Source organism: Xyrauchen texanus, chromosome 2 (genome assembly GCF_025860055.1).
Source record: "Xyrauchen texanus isolate HMW12.3.18 chromosome 2, RBS_HiC_50CHRs, whole genome shotgun sequence".
Lineage (NCBI taxonomy): Eukaryota > Metazoa > Chordata > Actinopteri > Cypriniformes > Catostomidae > Xyrauchen > Xyrauchen texanus.
In genome coordinates this window covers 47,427,488-47,450,510 of record NC_068277.1, presented here as the reverse complement: position 1 = coordinate 47,450,510, position 23,023 = coordinate 47,427,488, and the positions used below count along the sequence as shown (strand labels likewise).

General features: G+C 38.1%; 1 protein-coding gene across 1 annotated transcript; it reads left to right on the top strand.

The window, feature by feature from the left end:
• Positions 1-11,242: 11,242 nt before the first annotated feature.
• Positions 11,243-22,193, top strand: LOC127654884 (lactadherin-like). Its single transcript, XM_052142428.1, has 10 exons — positions 11,243-11,388; positions 12,670-12,795; positions 12,898-13,029; positions 14,949-15,062; positions 17,095-17,276; positions 17,452-17,607; positions 17,703-17,847; positions 18,002-18,204; positions 18,538-18,693; positions 19,586-22,193. Exons 1-10 carry the CDS (start codon positions 11,310-11,312, stop codon positions 19,727-19,729), a joined length of 1,437 nt encoding a protein of 478 aa, XP_051998388.1. The 5' UTR covers positions 11,243-11,309; the 3' UTR covers positions 19,730-22,193.
• Positions 22,194-23,023: the final 830 nt, after the last annotated feature.

Genomic DNA, 23,023 nt, shown 5'->3' with positions numbered 1-23,023 from the left:
TGAAAAGATAACTTTAAAATGAATGGACACTGAGAGAGAATAAAACTGAAGATGGCAGTAAAGCAACAAATTTGGATGCTAGCTGCCATAAAACCTCAAAGTAGAAGAAGAAGCAGAAGGTTGAGCTTTATTGAGAAGGGTCTGGCTGCAGACTGTGGGCGATTGGAGCTCCACTCTCAAACAGGAAATACGTCACCTCCACTCCAGTTATTGTGTTGTAAAAATTTAAGATTATTTGTTTTTTTTTTTTTTTACATAAAAACAATTAAAACTTAAATTGTGGAAATTATTCTTCATTATTTTACATTGGTTGATTTGTACATGTTATTTAGCTTTAAATAGAAAATTCTGAAATTATTTTTACTATAATATTATATTTAAAAGTCATAAACCGTAAAAGTGTAGTATACTGCTTTGATATTGTGTGTGAAGATTAGGTGAGATCACGTATATATGCGCTCGGTCGCAGTCATAGACAGTATAAGGCCGCAGTAGAGGTGACGTATATATGCGCTCCGGCGCAGTGGAGGTGACGTATTTCCGCTTTTGAATGGAGCTCCACTCGCCCGTAGTCTGCAGCCAGCCCCTATTGACTTTATTATGTGATAGAGGTTAGAGGTCATGGCAGCCATCTTAGATTTGCCACAGAGTTGTGTTAAAAAAGAAGATGTCATCTTTGCTCTTTAGATCAATATCCATAATCATCTGTTGTCTCTTACCAAGGAGGCCATTTTCTGTAAGTCTACCTGTTTATTTTGCCTTAAGGTATGTGTTGATAGTATTATTTATTTAGATTATACAATATTTTTTATATTTTAAACTGTATTATTAACATTGGAGTAGCATCTGTGCTGCTAATGGCTATCTGAGCATGGCAAAGTATTTCTTATCTGTACCTGTGTTTGTATACTTACCAAAAGATGTCATAGTTACATTTATCTTACTCTTGAATATTGTAATTTTTTGCATATCATGTACTGATTCCTCCTACTTATGTACTGAATGTAGTCTTTTGGGTTGTAGTTTCACAAATTGACGTTGTGGGACTGAAGTTTCTAAGTAAACAGCAAAAAGGAATTCTTTGGCTACGGCTTTCCGTCAAACCACAACATGTTTAACCATCTGTTGAAGTGCACTTTACTTGCAGCAAGGGCAGAATAGTGAAAAGGCAAGTACCTCCTTGGTAAGAGACAACAGATGATTATGGATATTGATTTGTAGAGCAAGATGACATCTGCTTTTGTAACACAACTCTGTCATTACTACCCATTCATCGGCTCCGAGCACATGCTGGGTAGTACAGTTTTTGACCATACGCAAGATGATGACAAGGTATCCCCATCAACTGAAGACAGAATGTTTATAGCATTAATGGAAAAGGAAATGTTAATTTACAGCTCCAACACCTGGGGGGCACCTCTTCATTTCTGTGTTCCATGTCAGCAACTTTCCAATAACGGAGTATGAAACATCTAATGCTACTTCATCAGAAGCTACAGAAGAAGCCTCAAATACAAGAACATTTATTCAAATTCATGCAAAGAATCTTTGATGCAGGTCATGCAGAGCTTGCTCCATCTCTGAAGCAGAATGAGAAAATCTGGTACTTGCCTATATTCAGCATCTACCACCCTGTACGCCAGGTCAAATAAGAGTTGTTTTTGATCCTTGTGCCTAGTACAAAAGACTGTCTTGGAATCAGGTGTTTATCTCTGGGCCTGACCTAAATAACACCTTGCTGTGTGTTTTACTGTATTCAGACAAAAGGCATTGGCAATTACTACTGATATTGAGCAGATGTTCCATATCTTTGTGGTAAGGGAGGATCACTGCAACTTTCTCCACTTCTTGTGGTTTGAGAACAATGGTCTCTCCAAAGATGTGACTGAGTATTGGATGAAAGTCCATTTATTTGGAAATGGTCCATCACCCGCAGATGCAATCTATGGACTCCATCGTGCTGCTCAATATGGAGAAGCTGAGTTTGGGAAAGATTCATGACGCTTTGTTGAGTGTGACTTCTACATGTATGATGGTAATGTCCACAGTCAAAGAAGCAGTTGATCTGTTTAAAATAACTCAAGAGATACTGGCAAGTTCCAATTGAGACTTCATAAAATAGCATCCAACAGTCCTGCTGTGATGAACTTCCCAGTCGAAGATCTAGTGAAAGACCTCGAGGACCTGGAAGTAGATACATCATCTATTCAAAGGAGTCTTGGGCTGAGCTGAAATCTTAAAATAGACACTTTCACTTTTCGTGTTGATACAGAAGAGAAGCACTTTACGGGTAGGGGTGTCTTGGCAACTGTCAACAGTGTCTTCGACCTTCTTGGGTTTGCAACGCCTGTCAAAACACTTTTCCAAAAAAGGAAAGTTCCTTCTCCGTGACTTGATAGCAGGTACAAAATACTGGGATGCTCCTCTCCTCTAGGTGAATGGGAGGCTTGAAAACAATCCTTGCAGGATCTAGCTAAGTTTGAAACTTCCAGAGTGTACTCAACATTTTCTCCCTCTTTGGCACAAAGGGGCTCATAAAGTGGGGTTCATCCTAGGCAGGGCTAAGCTTACTCCTCTGTCTGCACACATACCACGTTTAGAATTAGGAGTGGCAGTCCTGGCTATAGAAATGGCAGAACTCATTAAAAATGTGTTGCATCTTACCCCAAACTCTGTGCAGTTCTGTTCTAACAGTAAAGTGGTATGGGGTACATTTATAACCAAATAAGACACTTTTACATATATGTTAGTAACAGAGTCCAGAGGATTAGAGATTCGAACAGGCCAGAACAGTGGCGTCGTTACAAGTCAAAACACAGCTGATTACGCAACACATTCGGTGCCTGCCTCAGATTTGAAAGACTCTACCTAGCTTTCTGGGCCTACCTTTCTCTCCCACCCTTACAGAGACTTTCTAAAAGATGAACCATCATATGGCCTAATTGATCCAGACGTGGATGTTGAAGTGCATTCTAACTGTATTCAAACTGTACGAATCTGACACCCCATTCCTTTACTGTTAAGCTTGGCTCTCCCCGCTTTGAACGTTTTTCAACCTGGAAAACTCTCTTATGAGCTATAGAAAACATAACCTACAACATTTAATCATTTAAAACTAATAAAACAGATGAGAAAAGTACCTGTAAACAGTGGCATTTCTGTGAAAAAAGCACACGTAAAAGACAAACTGTCACAGGCAAAAGTTGTGGTCATTCAGTGTGTCCAACAAGAGAGCTACTGTGATGAATTTGCTTGCATTTCCAATGGAAAAGAAGTCCCAAAAATAAGCAGACTGAGAAAGCTTAATTGACCAAGAAGGACTATTACAGGTAGTTGACTCACGCATGCTCCTATAGAACAAAGAGAAAACATCCTATTATCATTTCAGGGAAAAGCCATATAGCCCTTCTACTCACGAGACACTTTCAAGAACGTGTCAAACACCAGGGTCGCCTGTTTACTGAAGGTACTATCAGAAGTGCAGGGTTCTAAATTACTGGACCAAAGAAACACATTTACAGTGTGATTCATAAATGCATTATCTGTCAGAGACACAGAGGAAGAGTTGTTGAACAAAAGATGGAAAATCTCCCACTGGACTGGCTTAGAACTGATCCACCCTTTACTAATGTCAGTCTTGATGTCTTTGGGGCCTGGATGGTCGCCTCCCCTGAAGTAGCTTAGCAAACAGCAAACGATGGGCAGTTATATTTACCTGTTTGAGTATTCGAGCAGTGCACTTTGAGTTAATTGTGTCCCTTGATACATCCAGGTTTATCAACGCCCTACAATGTTTTTTTGCCATAAGAGGTCCAGTGAAACAAATCAGATCAGATTGTGGGACAAACTAAGGAGATGAAAATGTTTGCAGAGGAGCCTAGCTTAAGGAACCACCTGAGTGGTGAAGGATGTTGCTGGATCTTCAATCCCCCCTCATGCATTGGAGTGGTGGTAACGTAGTGGACTAAAGCACATAACTGGTAATCAGAAGGTCGCTGGTTCGATCCCCACAGCCACCACCATTGTGTCCTTGAGCAAGACACTTAATCCAGGTTGCTCCGGGGGAATTGTTCCTGGAAAGTGCACTGTAAGTCGCTTTGGATAAAAGTGTCTGCAACCATAAAAACATAAAATACCATAGTTACTACAGCTATGGTTACTAAAATAAAATAACTGGCGGTTACCATTTAGTCAGGAAAAAGTAGAACAAATCTGAAGGCTTTACACAGTTGGAAGCATCATAGTAGGCCTGGTAACAATAATTGCAGCAACTTTTTTATTCTGGCAGAAACTATGGTTACCATGGTACATGGTTCATTCATATATATAATAGTTTTAACTGAACAGAAAAAATTTATATATTAGTCAAGCTGACCATTATTTGTCATGCTGATGTGTTTCTATTTAGGATTGGACTGTAGAAAATTAAGTGACATACAGTAGGCTACAGAGCGATTGTTTGTAAGTACTCCCATATTTCTGCTCATGTTCAATATTACATAAATTCTTAACTATTTCAGTGTTGCCAACTTTGGATACAAGGCTGGAGTGAGATGTTGATGTCATGGCCAGGGCCGGATTGATGAACAAGCAAATCATCGTTCAAGCCCAGGGGGCACTGTCCCTGTGACACCTTAATGTGCTCCTGGACATATACTGCATGTAATTGATACTAGTGGGCCTTCTAGCTTTAATTTCTAACACCAAAACAAGGCCTCATCCAAACCTACTTTTTGTGTTTTTTGTTTTGACTCAGTATACTTATTTATCTACCATTCACAAGTTTAAATCACCCATACACTATGACATAACCAGGGTTTTTCTTGGGTCCAAAATTGCCCTTCAGTGGTAAAACAGTTATTTTTATAAGGCTTTTTATAATATTCAGATGGTATACCTATAGTATGAGTGGGCCACTTTAATTAGCTGGGAATGTGTCCTTTCGAAATATTGTTTTCCTTTCACTAGGCTCTTAATAATTTATAGTAAGTCATATCTTGAAACATCTAAAGGTAAAGAGGGCCAGTTTGTTATAACAGGAGGAAAACTTTGTCTATAATTTGTCAAATTCATGGAGGTCCAGATTTCTAACCCATTCATATCCACAATTTGAACTTGCCCTTATGAATGTTTAGCCTGTCATAGTTCTTCCACTCTGGTATTGTCATTGGTAGACTAATAACAGGGCCATAACCACAATGGATGGCTCCTCATTACCTTAGTTTAGTCAATGTAGCTAGTCTTTCTAAACAATTTTTTACTTGTATTTTTTATAGAAAAATGAATAGCCTTAACACATTAAAAAGTAAGTTTTCGGATAAAGTAAACGGATTCCTCCTAATAGATTTAATATGAAACTATACGTTTTCTATCACTGTCTTTTTTACAGAATAAACACTTTACATACTAATACATTTTAGTAAGGGTGATGTGCATTGTCGCCTCTTTACCTTATCAGTGTTGTATATAATGTCGGGGCTATCTAGCAGTTTGAGAGTTTGTACTTCTACCCCAGCTATTTAAATGAGATGATTCTCAGTAGAATTAATATTAAATACATTCGATTTGTGGTGTCTGCGTGCCGCAAAAGATGGCGACAAGCAAAGCTGCTGCGGAGTCTCAACTGAATATTGTTAAAAAGAAAAGTGGAAAAAGCCTAATATAACTAAAGGAATAACTACACAGATCACAGTCCAGATGCACTAAAAACTTTCACAGCTTCTTCTGTAGAAGAACTTCTAAGAAGTATTAGGGAATTATAAAAAAAAATAAAAAAGTAAATTCAGAAGCAGTCTCGTTTTGGAATAAGCGGGCCGGAGCTCTTTAAAGGAAACATCCCAGCGTTACAAATGCAGTTATATTTAATGTGTTATAGCTTTATTACAGTTCAAATAAAACAGATGCAGGTCATGTTAATAACTTTAAACTCAACTGGCATTTCTCTGTGCGGTCGCGCCTCTTCTATGAGTTGCGCAAATGTCCCGATCTAAAGGGGAGAGATTGAAGCTACATCCGGCTGAGAGAGACTCTGCCTCGGGGACGCTCATCCCTCGAGCGCGAATGCTTAGTGCAGCTAGATTAGAACGCAATTGCTCGTGACTTATTTAATCATAATATATGTCACTGTGCATTTCTTATCGTGAAGAAAAATGTCAATATGCAGCTTTATTAATACGAGAGCACTTTGCACATTAGTTTGGAAATAGTTTTTTATTCATTCTATTGTATGCTTCTTTATTTAGGTTTTTTTTTAGTACTTGGTAAAAACTTAAAGTAAAAGTTGCAAAAGTTGAAGCAAATATTATATAAGTGTTCAAAAATACTTTAAGCATACATTATACAGTTTTGTAATTCAAAAATAATATATTTAAATTAAAGTGTTGCTCAATGGCATATTTCTGTTCTTAGTTCTGCTGCTAATGTTTTGTTAACTTTGTTAATAAATGAGTGTTGTTTAGTAACCTGTTTATGTTTTGGTCCCGAAAATAGTATCGAGTACAGTGAAATTTCAATGGTGTTGGTACCGTGACAACACTATTGGCTATGGTGTTAGAGCCCTGCCCTTTTAGGTGCAAAACTGTCCGCTATAAAAGCGGAGTGGTGGTGGTGTAGTGTGCTAAAGCACAGAAATGGTAATCAGAAGGTTTCTGTTTCAATCCCCAAAAGCCACCACCATTGTGTCCTTGAGCAAGGCACTTAACTCCAGGTTGCTCCGGGGGGATTGTCCCTGTTTTGCTGTTTTTCACAGTAATGAGAAGACTCTTCCCTGCAATGCTCTGGCTAACATCACTCCGCTTCACTGCTTGACACTTGACACTGGTGAACGGGTCACTTCAGCATCCTGATTCCCCGCAGCGCTTTGGCAGGTGTTGTGTATCCTTATAAACAATTGTATATTGTTATATTGTGTGTAGAAAAGAGTCCCTTATGTGTTTGTATCTTTTTAAGATGTCGTTCCATAAGTGTTCCTTGTGCGAGAGGCACATCCTGCCATCAGATCAGCATGAGAGCTGCGTTCACTGTCTGGGCCGCGCCTATGCAGATCCAGACTGGAGACGGACAGCCCTCACTGTGAGGGCATGATTCTCAAGACGATTCGCTTGCAAATAACCCTCGTTCTGAGGGACCACATCCTTTCAAGGGCAATCAAAGAGCTTGATATCGAGTGATCTCCTCCCAGAGGAACCTACGCAATCATGCCTTGATTATTGGTTCCTGCAGTCCGGATGGTGTCAAGTGACAGCGTCCCATAGATCTGCCCCGTGCTTCTCTGAAATTCATAAACTATCAAAATCCTGCCGTGCGCCCTATTCAGCTCATCCACGCAGCTATTACATCCTCTCTAATGTGGATCACGGGGAAGAAAACGGTTATGCTCAACTACCCCACCCCCTCAAAAAAGGCGGTAGTGGCACATCTTTATACGGTGAGTCGCAGGGTGTGGAAATCGCACACCGTTCATCTTTATTCACCAAATCTTTACACTGGCTGGAAGAGCATATAAAGCAGCGGGCCAAACTGGTTCAGCACTTCACGTGATGACAGTGCTCCATGTTTTCCAAGCCAAGCTCCTCAAACAAATGGACGAGCAAGGCTACATTCCAGAGATTATAAATTCACTACACAGGCCATTGGCAAGTCAATGAACAACCTGGTGTTGTTGGATCGTCACATATGGCTGACCCTCATGGAAATGCATGACGTGGGAAAAGCCGCTCTATTTGATGCTCCGGTGTATCCATCTGGCCTTTTCGGAGGCTCTGTTAATAGAATTGCTAAGCGCTACATCAAAACTTGGCAACAATCACGGACTATGAGATATTTTATGCCAAAACGGAGCAGTACTTAATCACAACTGGCTCGCTCCCACTCTGTCTAGGTCCAGCACCCAGCTAAAAACCCTGCACCAGCTGCCTCAGCACCACCAAATGTCACCACCGAGCTGCTGGTAAAGCCACGCAACCCGTGGCCCAAATAAAGGCAGCCACCTCAGTGCAAGCCCCGAGCCATCCATGGATTTACAGCTGAAGAAAGATCTCTCTCAAATACAAGGCACGGTTTGGCATCTCAAGCCAAAACTGCGAAGTCTCCATGTGTGGCCTTTGAACGCAGCATGCTAATCTCACCAGAACTGATGCATTCAGTCATGAACACAATTTTATAGGCCATGAGACTCCTCTATGTGCTAAAATGGAATATGATCACTGATTGCTGTCTTTCACATGGCAAAGACCCAGTAAACTGCCCCATACATGAAATTCTCATATTTATTCAAGAGTGAATAGACACAGGACTCACTCATTCAATGCTTAAAGTTTATGTGGTGAGTATATCTGCATATCACGCACCTGAAGTCAGCACCACTATAGGCATACATGAATTAATCATAAAGTTACTTAGAGGAGCAAGATGTTACTTAGAGGAGCAAGAATCAACCTCGGCCAGCTACCGTACCGACTTGGGACCTAACTTTAGTCCTAAAAGTGCTCACAGGGACCCCCTCCGAGCCTTTGGTCTCTGTGAATTTGCGCATTGTCTCTATTAAGACCGCACTACTGTTGGCTCTGGCCTCAGTAAAACGGGTCAGTGACTTATATGCACTATCAATTGACAATTAATCTCTGGAGATTGGCCTGTCTTTCAAAATCCACTTTCAAACCCAGAAAAGGCTATGTGCCTACGGTTCTAACCACGCCCTTCAGAGCGCAGGTGGTTAACCTTCAAGCCTTCTTCCCTCCTCCATTTAATTTGGATGAAGAACAATCCTTGGATTTGTTATGCCCTGTGCGGGCACTACACCCATAAGTTGAGCGCACCCGCCAGTTCAGAACTGTCTGATCAGCTCTTTGTGTGCTAAGGAGGACACACAAAAGGAATGTCCATCTATAAGCAAAGACTTTCTCACTGAATCATTGATGTGATTGCACTGAGTTGCAGGGTGTTAAAGCAAGCTCAACTAGAGGCATGGCCTCCTCGTGGGCAATGACGAACGTTGTCTTTACAAGACATATGTTTTGCAGCAGGATGGTCTTCTCAAATACATTTGCAAGGTTTTATAACCTAGACGTAACATCTCTCTCTTCACAAGTCCTCTCTGTTTAGAGTGCTTGCTATTTTGTTTGCCAAACATTACTTGTGCCCCTCCCTTTAAGTACAGGCTCCCCATAGTTTTACACAAACGCCTGTATTGAGGCCGTTGAAATTTACCATAAAGTCACAAGCACTTTCATTATAAATAAACTCCCTTCACCACTGGGTTCGTGAAGGGGAAAATTCATACTATATGACTAGTTCATATATTCATTATGAGTGTTCCCCTCCTGGCCCAACATGAGGGTCACTCACTTGCAGCATACTCATGTCGGTCACCGTACTGCATGACTTCAGCTTCATAAGGGAATGTCTCGGTTACGTATTAGACATTGCAAATGCTGGCCGCCCTACAAGACTCCGAGGTCTTTTGAGGTGCAAGCGATGTGCTTCTAGTATCCCAGTCAGAAAATTCTGAGGAATGGTGTTTGCACCTGATTTTATAGTGGACAGCTTCATGCCTAAAAAGGCGGGTCTCAAACACCAGAGCCAATAGTAGAATATTGGTGTTATTGTAGAGAGGTTTCAACTAGGCTGTGTGGAAAGTCACTCCCCATATGCATTAGCAAATGCAATGACTTGTACCCTTTGTCTCAGGGAACCGAGGTAACGCACATAACCGAGACGTTATTCTGTCTCTGGGACACGCTCATGTGAGTTGCGGTGGTAAACTTGCTTTGGCGGCTAATGGAAAAAATCCAAATAGAAGTTTTGTTGCTATGTTTTTTTACATATGGAATTGCGTCGTCTTGTTATTTGGCATGAAATTTACTTGGTAGAGCGAGAGCGTGAGACATAGCCTGAAAGTGTGTCTCGCACCTAATGCGTGAGAGTTGGCAACCCTGCTATTTTTTAAATCTTGAAAAACTGCTTTTCGTCTTGTTCTGACAGAATTTTCCCTGGGGATCTTTTTCTGTTTGGCTAATGTACAGGTTACATTTACATTTATGCATTTGGCAGACGCTTTTATCCAAAGCGACTTACAGTGGTGCCATGTTGAAGCTGTGACCACAGACTTAAACATTGTTTGTTTGAAATATATAAGAATTACCAGACCACGTGTTCTACTGTTGCATCCACCATGTGCAGGAAGTGGGAAAGGGATACTCAGAGTTATCGCTGACCAATGACATCGTCTGATTTATTCAGGATTGTTAAAAACAATCTGACTAAGTGAGGACACAAACTTTTATATGCAGTTTTTATGGAAAACAATATTTTAATTTGTCTTCATGTATTGTTTGATATCTTACAGATCCTTACCTTTCAGTTGATATTTATATTAATGTAATCTCCAAAGTTTTACTTTTTATCCCATAATTTTGACCTTTTATATACACATTTTGACTTTTCAATCTCATAAATAGGAACTAATATCACATAATTTTGATTTAGGTCATAATTTTGATTTCAACAATGGCTTTTTAATCTCACAATTATTACTTTTTTTATATTATAATGGCTTTGCATCTCATAATTTTTACTTTTTATTTAAATACAATTTTATCTCATAATTATGACTTTTTATCTCATTATAAAGATTTTTTAAAATCTCATAATTATGACTTTTTATCACATAATTGTGATTTATCTCATAATAAAGACTTTTAATCTCAAAATTATCATAATTCTGATTTATCTGAACATAAAGTCATTTTATCTAATAGTTTTGACTCAGAGGCTAATTATAGCTTTTCATCTCATAAGGTTGATATTTTATTTAAACAATTACATTTTATCTAATAATTTTTACTTTTATCTCATAGGCTAATTTTGACTTATCTCATAATTATGACTTTTTTATCTGATCCCAATGTTGAAATTTTATTTCAACAAAGACTTTCAATCTCAAAATTATGACTTTGTAACTCATATGACTTTTTATTTCAACATAATGTCATGTTATCTCATTATTTCTTCATACTAAATTAATCTCAGAGGCTAGTTATTTTTAGCACCTCATAATTATGACTTTTTATCTCATTATTTTGATTTGCCAAAGCACTTTTTTTCTATGTGGCGGAAATGGGTTTCCATAGTGTCTGCCGAGTAGGCTACAACTCCTGAAATAGCTGAGCCGTGCACGCGTGAACAGTGCGCGCCCCCGGTGCTTGAGCCTCTAGCGTCTCGCAGCTCCACGTTTGAGGATGATGACGTCAGGAGAGCTTGCGGTAGAAGAAAAAAACTCACCGGGAATTAAGAATCAGTGAAGTACCAATATGAAGTCTCCGAGCCTGACTTGTTCCTGTAAAATAGTTTTTCTCAGCTTAATCATTTGCTGCATTTGTCATGTGAATGGTGAGTAATATCTTAAAATCTAAAAGTACATTTTTCAATGGTTGTTTATATTGTTTTCTATTATGTATTTATTTTTTAGCTGAACCTTGCTGAATGCATTGAGTGCCTCGGCTTCACTGCAGTTATAATAGTTTGTGCTTAAAATTTGTTATTTAATACCCGTTTTGTTTATTCTATCTTTTGGCAATAGCTGTAATTACCTTTATATATTTGGTATTAGTGAGAGATAATAAAGCAAATAGAAATAAAACTTCATGTGCATGAGTGCATGTTTGTTATTGTGGGAAGGAGCTTGTTTTATGTGGTTAATGAACATTTCTCAGGTTTTGGCTTATGCATTTCTTTTGCCCTCATTCCATCTTAGTACAGGACGTACCACCCTAAAATAGTGTCTTACTGGCCATATGTCAGAGACAGAATTGGTTTTAATATAGTAACGAGCCATCTGTCTAATCTCATATTAAATTAACATATTCGTAACACTTTCCGTTTGTCTTATTCATTTATTCAAATAATACTGATAAATGCATTAATGAAATGAAATGTAGAGTGGATCTCAATAAGAGTAAACTGCCCAGATGACACAGAGATGTCTGGTCTATTGTGACGACAGGTGGAAGGAGATTTACACTACTTTGGATAATGACAACCACATGATGCTGGGATGTAAACCTGTGCATAGTTTGATAGGAAAGTGTTCATATTATACAGGATTATTTTGATAACCTCCACGTGTAATTCTAATGAGCTCAGGGAGTAAACGTGTCACAAATCTCCCAGCTTCTCGGCAGACATGTTGTGTAACTTGTCACTTTGAAATGTGTGCCTAAGAGCGTTCCACGTTCTTGCATTCTGTTCATGCCTTTTTTATGCTAATAAAAATGAATGTTGATGCTTTCTAAATAGAATACAATCTGCATTTAATTAGGCTACTGTTTTGATGTTTATTACTGTGATGGCCAAGTTCTGTTGGGTTGCACTCATAGTTGTCCAATAATGGTTATACAGACCTTTTTCATCTTTACTTTCTGGAAATAGCATGCAATTTGTCCTACACTTGAAATGTCCATCTGCATTTAAAAGCTCAACATCCATATTGGCTATGCTGCTCACATCACTTGTCTTTTGTACTCTTCTGATCCTGTTAAGAGGAATGAAAAGCATTCCTTCTCTGGTTAATACTTTTTACCTCTCACAGTTTAATATGCAAGACCACTCAGTCCCTTCCCGAATTAGAACATAAGAGCTAATTCCATTCCATGCTTATGCCTGCCTCCATAGGAGATTACTGCAAGTTGAACCTGTGTCATAACGGAGGGACGTGTGTCACTGGCATCGGACAAGATCTCTTCTTCTGCATCTGTGCTGAGGGATTTGTTGGAGATACCTGCAATGCCACAGAGAGCGGTCAGAAATGTTCCTTGATCTGTTGATTACTTGCCCTTATCCTTTCAGATATTGTGAGATTCACATCAGAACTTATGCCTTTTGTTTTTGTTATTGCTTCAGGTCCGTGTAACCCAAACCCGTGTAAAAACGATGGCACGTGTGAGGTGATTACTAACTCTAGAAGAGGAGACATTTTTACCGAGTATGTGTGCAAATGCCAACCTGGGTTCGAGGGTGTGCACTGCCAGATCAGTACGTTTTATTTTAATTTTACTAATTTTAGATTTAGAAAAAGCTTTTTTACTGTCAAAGACACTGATAAGAAAACATCACGTATGACAACCATGATTGAAAACCTAAAGTCTTTAGTTTGAATTAAATACATTATTAGAATTGAACAAGCATACACATTGTGTTCAAGTCCAGTTATGCAATACTATAAACTGTGACGCACTTGGTGGTTAATTCATGTTTAAAAGATGTTTGTGGCTGCAGGACCACAGCATGCTGTATTTTTACTGCCATACTTACTGCCAACTCATTGGGCTAAAGCTTAGAAATGTACATTCAGTACAATGGCACTGCTGTAAACAACAGAGACACACAGGATGTTGAGCAGTCAGTAGTGATTAGAGAGAGCTGTAACCAGTGACTTTTAAATAGGATTTGTTCAGCTTTTCCAGTCCATACAATTCCCTTTTCCTGTATGATTTTAACCCTTTAACCCTTAATTCATGATGTCCAGCACAGTGGACAGATGTTTAAAAGCCATTTTAACCATTCGGGATAGGATGTTACATCCAAACCAGCATTTGGCTCTTACTCATAATTCTATATTAGGGCTAGGTATTGATACAGATTTCCCGTTTCGATTCTGGGCCCGTTATTAAGATTTTTATCTTACCACAAGGAGTTCTCCATAGAGTTCCTAGCTTGGAGTTTTTGCTTAAAACTTATTCACAAAACTGCTAAGAACAAGGTTTACAAAGGAAATCTTAAGATAAAAGTAAGGTGGAGTTGACCTAGTTGCTATGGATGATGTCGCATTTTACGAGCGTGCTCTTTTAAATCGCCCACAGTGATTGGTTAAATGGGAACGCTATTTGTCAGCTAAGACAGAAAACGATATTTAAATACAGTACATATGATAGATGGATGGATGGATGGATGGATAGATAGATAGATAGCCCAATTCAGAAAAAGTTGGGACAGTATGAAAAATGGTAATAACTAAACATTATATTATGTTTTACCTTGTGAATTTCATTTTTTATTTTTTTTTTACGTACAGAGGTGAAATTACCCATTATACGCGTACTCCCAATGCGGATGCTACAGACTTCCGGTTCGCAAATTATTCACATTACTAAGCATTGAAATAATCACTAACGACAGTCAAAAAATTATGGAACACTCCATGTATACTTAACCTAAATCCCTTTCTCACTAAAATCTGTGTATGGATGCTTTTGACAGCAATCGCTGAATATACGTATAAGTACACAATCACACACATTTACATGGTTAAGTTGTGGCTGGGTACACTGGGCTCTCACTCTTTCCCTGGGATTCTTGTTGCACACACAATGTATGATGATGATGACGGAAAGCACTTCAATAAGAAAAAGGGATCTGAATCCGACCGGATGCTTTTTAAGGTACAAAAAAAGAGGACATGTATGTGAAAAGAGGATGTATGGTCTCCCTAGGTTTCATTTAAAAATCATCAGACTTGAGGGTCGTATCATTTGGAATTATCCGTCAGTGTATTAAAAAAATAGGCAAATGACGAAGAATTATGTTAATGCAACCTCAGCTTATTGCATCTCGTGCAACTCAAAAAAACACATAATGATAGATACAGTGGAACCAGTGAGTGAAACAATAAGTTTGAGTTTTGCACATGCTTATTTATAATTTTATCATTTGGCAGACGTTACACTGCTTTGTGGGCTCCTCCGGTCTGCATTTATCAGAGGTTGTGACCTCCATAAGTCTATGAGCAATATGCGTTTGAGCTCACATATGTGCATTACCAATTCTCAACTCTCAAACATCTTAAAATCTGTCATAAGACACACTTTTAAATATACATACTTAAGCTCCAGTTACATCCTAACACTACTAAGTCATTTTGAGATTTTTGTATTATTTTTGGTGTTCTTACTCAGATGTGGATGACTGTGCAAACCAGCCTTGTAAAAATGAAGGCCTCTGTCATGATCTGGATGGAGACTACACCTGCCAGTGCCCTTCTCCATATGTTGGAAAGCAATGCCAGCTCCGTGAGTATCTGTTTTTGATTTCTGATCTCTCCCTGTCATGTTTGATATTGCCTCTGTTTGAGAACCACAGTGTTCTGTCTACTGCAAGGGTGCCCTGTAGCCGAACCTTGTCTCTTCCTGAGTGTTTGATAAAAAATGTCAAGGTACTTTAAAGCCCCCATAAAATTAGAAGTTTTGGAGTTTTATGGCTTATTTCCTGTTGACTGTGGCTTTTTGGCTGTTTTCGACATGTTCTGTCCCAAATTCCTGTTTCAATAGGAAATACATAAAAACATGAAAACACCCCTTTTTTCATTGGGTCTTTAAATACATTTAAAGTTGTCATGAAATGGAAATTACGACCGACTTGCATATTGTGACGTATTTCTGAGTGAAACTGCTTATAGAACAAGAAACAAAATTAGTGTATTTTCTCCAGTGATTGTTGGATTGTGAAAAGTGGGCATTGATTGCATACTGTAATGGAGGCTGACCTGAATGCGAGTTTGCATTCAACAAACAGACGCTTTTCCATTGGCTTGAGAACCGAACGATGATTGAACTGACAACAATAAAACATTACCAGCCCTTAAAAATACACAGCACATTGCTGTCTTCGCTCACTACGAGTGTGGAGCCCAGGGCTGGACTGGGAAGAGAAATCGGCCCGGGATTTTACTGGCCCAAAACTTGTTGAGCGGGTGGTGGCTTTTCTGCATATCGCTGCGCCAATTTGTGGTCTGTCCCCATTCGGCATGTTTCGTGGCTGACCCACCGGCCAGCTCGGTTCTACCGATGGCCAGTTCACTAAAAAATATGAATAATCTCCAGCCACTTTTTCAGCATCAGACTCACTCAGAAGCCCACTCAGAAGTGATCAGCTCTGGAATTATTCAGGCTTGAAATGTCTCAAACATTTACATTTATGCATTTGGCAGACGCTTTTATCCAAAGCGACTTACAGAGCCCTTATTACAGGGACAATCCCCCTGAAGCAACCTGGAGTTAAGTGCCTTGCTCAAGGACACAATGGTGGTGGCTGTGGGGCTCGAACCAGCATCCTTCTGATTACCAGATTACCAGTTATGGTGCTTAGACCACTACACCACCACCACTCCTTAGACCTGAACACAACCACAAATTATTCCTCCACCTTCAAAAGCCAGCAGGCCTGTAACAAAGGTAGTTTGGGTTTGAGAATGCTGTTTTTAGAGGGAATCAGACGAAATATCTCTTCATCTCTGCATTAGCTGCTTTGATGCGGGGGTTGTTTACATGAAAGGCTCTTAAAGGGACAGGGTTAAAACTGAATAAATACTTGGCTTAACTGGTGCTTGGCTTTGCATACATCAGCAAAGAAGTCAGTCATACAGCATATATCATTTTAATGAAAGATTACTGGGTCAAATTTTTGTTTGATGAAATAGCAAATGTATATGGATAAATCATTCACAGTAAGATCAGTAACATGCATTCATTAAGTAAATAGGGTCAATTTTGATTTCATGCCAACATTAAGGCCTGTTATAAACTTGATGGAAATATGCTATACAACAATAAAGTTGCACTCAGTAATATTTTGTTTACAATGTGCATTGCAGTTGTCTTGGACTTATACTGACACCTAGTGGCTTGGATGCATTATCATGTAAAATCAATAATTTTTGTTTACTGATGCTATTGAAGTAATGCACTATTTACAGTCTGTCATAATATACAGTATAATGGAGTGAAAATGTCCAACAACAGGGGGTTACTGAGATAAAGTGAGTATTATTCGGCTTGTCATTTGAATTCAACATGACAGCTCCCATTTGGAGAACCTCTCCATGTAGAATTACAGCTTTAATAAGGTTACTGATATGACGAGTCTTCATCTCATATGAGTGGACATGATTTTTTAAATAATTTTCAAGAGTACTATTCATTTCGTTATGGGTAAACATTTTTAAATGAAAAATGAATGGGTGCACCTATAAAGAGGAGAATATAAAACGGACTGCAAGACCTTACGCCTTATTTAAATGGCCTTCATCTTTTTTTTATGGTGCAGGCTGTACATCTCTATTGGGAATGGAGGAAGGGGGAATTAGAGAGTCCCAGATCTCTGCTTCCTCTGTTCACTCTGGTATTCTAGGGCTTCAGCACTGGGGACCTGAGCTTGCCCGCCTCAACAACCAGGGCACTGTCAATGCCTGGAGCTCCGCACCTCAAGACAGAAACCCCTGGATTGAGGTTAGCCAAATAGTCCACTGGATTTATTTTACATACCATGGGCCTGAATTTGATCTGTTGTGATTCAAGACACTTTGATTGAATTAATTAATGCAACTAAATAATTCAGTTTCTTTTTGTGTACATCTGGGTATTTGAAAATATATTCACACCTTCCCTAATTTCCTCATTTTAGATTGATATGCAGAAAAAGATGCGTCTCACTGGAATCATCACCCAAGGAGCCAGTCGAATGGGGATGGCTGAGTTTGTCAAGGCTTTCAAGGTGGCATCCAGCTTCGATGGCAAAATCTACACAATGTACAGAGCAGATGGCCAAAGAAAAGACAGAGTAAGAAACATTGTGAACATTATTAATAGTGACCAACTCAAATGTTCTTTAGGTGCTTGAAGCTACTAATTACTCCATTGACTCTATTTTTTCAGGTGTTTGTGGGTAATACAGATAATGATGGAAGCACGAAAAATACATTTGCCCCTCCCATTGTGGCCCAGTATATTCGCGTCATTCCTGTGGTGTGCCTTAAAGCATGTACTCTCCGGATGGAACTTGTGGGCTGTGAGCTAAATGGTAATTGCAATTCTAACTATGAATCACTATTTGGATTTTTTCTTTTCTGAGGCAAATTTTTTCACAAAAAAATCAATCAATCAATACAAATTGAAAAACAATTTCTTTTCTCATTCTTGGCAATTTAGCGTTCTTATTTGTCCTAACATGACAGTGCACTCCAGCGCAATTGGTTGCACCGATCCACTGGGCATGAAGTCACGTCTCATCACTGACGGACAGCTTTCAGCATCTAGTGCTTACCGCACCTGGGGTATAGATGCCTTTACCTGGCACCCCCACTATGCTCGCCTGGACAAACAAGGCAAGACTAATGCTTGGACAGCGGCTAGCAACAACCGCTCAGAGTGGTTCCAGGTCAGACTTGTTACTTTTCTGAAATAATGGAATAGAGATGTCATGCATATTTTACACAACGCTGTAATTTTATTCTGACATCAGTGTTATTTCCCTTCTGTTTATTTAAAAGGTTTGACAAATGTTTTTTAGACATTTTAGAAAATTCAAATTGAGATATAATGTAAAGTGAAGGGTTTATAGCTTACAGAGAAACCTTCTAAAGAACTAAGTCATCGAAATAACAAACTAACAATAATGTATTTCATAGATTTCTCATAAATTATTTAGCAGGTAACTGAAGACTAGTTTGAATTATGTTTCTGGTGTATAATGTATTATTTTTCACTACAGCTGGATTTGGAGGAACCTAAAAGGATCACTGGCATTATCACTCAGGGAGCAAAAGACTTTGGAGTTGTGCAGTTTGTGTCGGCATTTAAGATCGCGTACAGTGATGATGGGCAGTCATGGAGCATTGTGAAGGATCAAATAACGAGTACAGATAAGGTTACAGCAATAACATCTCTATTTTCAACACTAGCGGTTCTAGTTTGTATGGCGCCCTGGGCGAAACTCGCTTTATCATGCCCCCAAATTTGTTGACTGTGGGGGGGACGGGGATGGGGGGGGGAGGGGTTGGTGATTGTTAATGAGATGGCTGGTGGAGTTCAGGGTGCCAAATGGTCTTGACAGAGTTGGCATCCATGTCACCCATGCCTAAATCCGCCACTGATTTTAAATATAACTTGTGAATTTATTTCTTGGTGTCATGTGTATATAGTTTCATGACCTTCTTTATATTTATATAATAAAGGGTGCTTCTAGTTCCCGTCCCTCTCAGTTTCTCTTTGTGTAGTATTATGCTGCCTTCACATGCTATAAATCACGTTCTATCAGAATTATCACAAAAACGAATTTCCCACTCGGAAGTTGCACATGATTGACCCCTCGAGTCATAATTACAGTTTCCCAGTTTGGAGGAGATGTAACTTTCAACATGGTGAAGATTACAGTTGTATTCTGTAGTGAATGACAGGTTTTATTCATTTATCTAAACACAGCTAATTGATAGTACTTGCCATTTTGGTCATAATCATTTATGTATATCAGCAACTATTTGATACATGGTGTACATTTTTACACTGTGAAAATAGCTTGTAATCGTCAGCAGGCTAACGGAGTATTATGGTGTCAAAATAAAAGTTCCTCAAGAAATATGTATGAATGAACCTGGCGTCCTCATGCTGTTCTTTTTTAAAACGAAGCACTTGAATGCGACGCACTCACAATTAGGATAGTTTCGATAGCACATGAAGGCAGCATTAATGCACTGTGTAGTGTGCAGTAGTACATTCTGTCAAACAAAAAAAACAACTGTTTTTGAATGATTGTTCTGCAGATTTTCCAAGGCAACATTGACAACAACACACACAAAAAGAACTTGTTTGAGTCATCCTTCTTTGCCCGATTTGTGCGGTTTCTTCCCTGGGAGTGGCATGAGCGGATCACTCTTCGCATGGAGCTGCTGGGCTGTGATGATTAGGGACCCTGCTGAAGGCTGCACTCTAGGTTTACATGAAGTGGGTTGTAAAATGGGGATTTTTGTCATTATACATGAGCTTCATTTGTATTGCTCAGTGTTTAATTTTGGTTTGATCTTGAGGTACTTTTATATAAATGACAACAAATGAAGTGATCTAATTTTATAAGCTTTATGGCACAATGTTCAAATTAACATAGGACTACATTTTAGTAATTGTGTCCAGCTCTCTGAATTGTGTTAATAATAATATTGTCATTATATTTTGTCATGATCATTTGTAATTGTAATGATAAGAAGACAATGATATTATAAAACCATCATGTATGTAAAAATCAAAAAATATTTCAAAAGCAAAAACAAGACTTATTTAAAAGTTTTTCAATATTTTAAAGGGATAGTTTGCCCCAAAATAAAATTCTCTTATTTAACTCACCCTCATGCCATCCCAGGTGTGTATGACATTTGTTTTTTCGATTTTTAAAAGAACATCTCAGTTTTGTTGGTCCATACAATGCAAGTGAATGGTGGCCAGAACTTTGAAGGTCCAAAGAGCACATAAAGGCAGCATAAAAACAATATTTAAGACTCCAGCAAAGCCTTTCTAGCAAGTCAGTCAACTGTCTGCCATCTTTGGAACAGTTTAGACAGTGTACCTCCTATATACATGATTGGGGAAATACAGAAATCTCATAAACAGTTAGTCAAGATTACGATCAAATAACATATTTCAAATCAGCAAATCAATAAAATCTGACAACAGTAATATTTCTACAACCGTTTACCGTTGGGTGTTCCAATTTCTCCCATTCATTTAAATAGAAGTGGCCCAACTTTGCTAAATAGAATCTGACTCCAGTGGTCAAATCCATGTCTTCAGAAGTGATATGATAGTTGTGGGTGAGAAACAGATCAATATATTAGACCATATTTACTATAAATTCTCATCCCTGACCAGTAGATGGCAATATGCATGAAGAATGTGAATCTCCAAAAACAAAAGAAGAAGAATATAGAAGTGAAAATGAAAGCGGAGACTTCTAGTAAAAAAAGGACTTAAATATTGATCTTTTTCTCACTCACACATATCATATATCTTCTGAATACATAGATGTAATCACTGGAGTCTTTTGGATTACATTTATGCTGCCTTTATGTGCTTTTTGGACCTTAAAAGAACTGGTCACCATTCACATGCATTGAAAGGACTTACAGAGCTGAAATAGTCTACTAAAAATGTTTGTTTGTGTTCAGCAGAAGAATAAAAGTCATACACATCTGGTATGCATGAGGGTGAGTAAATGATGAGAACATTTTCATTTTGGGTGAACTGTTCTTTTAATGCTTCATTAAATGTTAATCTCACAATCACTGACCATTGCTATATTTCAAAATGAATGAATACCATGAAACTCATAAATATATTTTACTGTCAACAAGGTAAGCAAAACCTTTCCATGAAGCAACACAACATTTCAACCTGACTTAAATAATGCACACTTCTCTGGGTGTCCACTATTTGACCTTATTTAGCCTTCTAGCACGTGTGCAGCACTGATTCATAATCCAAAAAATGTAAACTCTAAAGAATGTGGGTAATAGATTAAGCAACATTGTTTTACTCCTTTTGTTTTTCTTTTTTCCTGAAAAAAAGTATAAGTCTAAAAATGTTTTCTGCAACATTCCTTACTGTCTGAGGTACATGTATATACATGGTCCCTCAGTTAACTACAAGGTAAACTAGAACAGTATGTGGTAAAGTTTAATTGACTAGTTTGCACTACAGCCACTCCATGTCATACATTTGTATTTTAGTCTTTGTAAACAACCAAGTTTGAATAGAAATTGACAATTGTGCAAATATTGAGTATTTTTATGCTTTGCAAAACTAAAGTTGTTAACAATGTCATTAATAAACAAGTTTCATGATTGCCGCTTCTTGCATTTGACTTGCATTTGAAATTAAGAAAGTCAGAGATGCGAGAAAGGTGCATGCGAGACAAGCGAGTCGATCGGTTACACAGTCTGTTAAAATCTTTTCAGAAAAACCAGACAGAGGGAATTTGGACCCGTATTTATTGGCAGGAAGAAATTAGAGATTCTTAGAGCTAACCAGAGAATTTCTTAATTAGTTTTCTTTTAGTTGTACTTAGTTGTTCATGCATATGTAACTTCATTGAGGCTTCTCAAAGAGTATCTTTTTATTGTTAGAATTAAAATACAAATGTGAACATCTCTAAATTGGTCAAAACACAGAAAAAGAATGTCCATGACATTCTTCTTAGCAAATATATTATTATACAAATGACACCCTACCACTCAGACCCATGCAGTTTACACCACTTACTGGCATTCCTGCCTGGCCTTTTATCTTCTCTCTTCTTGTTAAGGTATGTTGGCAACAAATGGATCAGATTATTCTATATATAATGTAAACTTTTCATTTGTTTTTCATTATCTATTTGACAGTGGGATTTATGATGAAAATGTGAAATAAACTGTAACTACAAAAGCATTGTTTGCCTTTATAAAGAGACTTGTGAGTGTAATTGTGGTTGTGTGAGAAGATGATCAATAGGACTCAAAGCAAACGAGACCCCTGAGCTGCTGTCACAGCCAGTCCTTCAGATCCTCTGTCTCAACTTGACTTGACATTTACAGTGTTCTCAAACATTGGGATTCAGAGGGAAAGCCGACTGAGCAACAACCATGTGAGTAAATTCCATGATTTGTTATGTCATTTGCTATATATATATATATATATATATATATATATATATATATATATATATACAGGATATACTTATCAAGTATAACTTATTTATAAAATAATGAAGAAAAATATAGTGTTTATAAAACCTTTGCCAAAAAACTTTTTTTATTTTCCTTTCCTATATTTACTAAGGTTTAATGATGTTTCAACCAGAAATCATTACTGTAACTATCATTATTACAGTACAAACTAATTCAATAGTCTACAATACCACAAAACTGTGCAAACCTGGTTTAATCCACGATAATTGTTTGTAATGATTTTTCAGTTTTAGGTAATGACAATAATTGTAATAACTGGGTCATTCTATATATAATAATAATAATAAATTACGACTGCAAAGTATTTACATTTCAGTTCAGTTTGTGCCCATAAAATCTGAGGGTAAACATTTTTTGACATCTTGACATTATTTGTATTCATAAAGGATAGCTTGACTGTTGTTCTTTATCAAGTGTTTTAACACCAGTGACAAATTCTCCTAAAAGATGTGTCAATAGCGTTACAAAACATCCACCACTGAT

Bases quoted from the DNA above. Each gene is read 5' to 3' on its own strand.
- LOC127654884 (XM_052142428.1), top strand. From the start codon at position 11,310: ATGAAGTCTCCGAGCCTGACTTGTTCCTGTAAAATAGTTTTTCTCAGC. The intron at 18,205-18,537 runs GTCAGACTTGTT...TTTTCACTACAG, and splicing joins ACCGCTCAGAGTGGTTCCAG to CTGGATTTGGAGGAACCTAA. The intron at 18,694-19,585 runs GTTACAGCAATA...ATTGTTCTGCAG, and splicing joins AAATAACGAGTACAGATAAG to ATTTTCCAAGGCAACATTGA.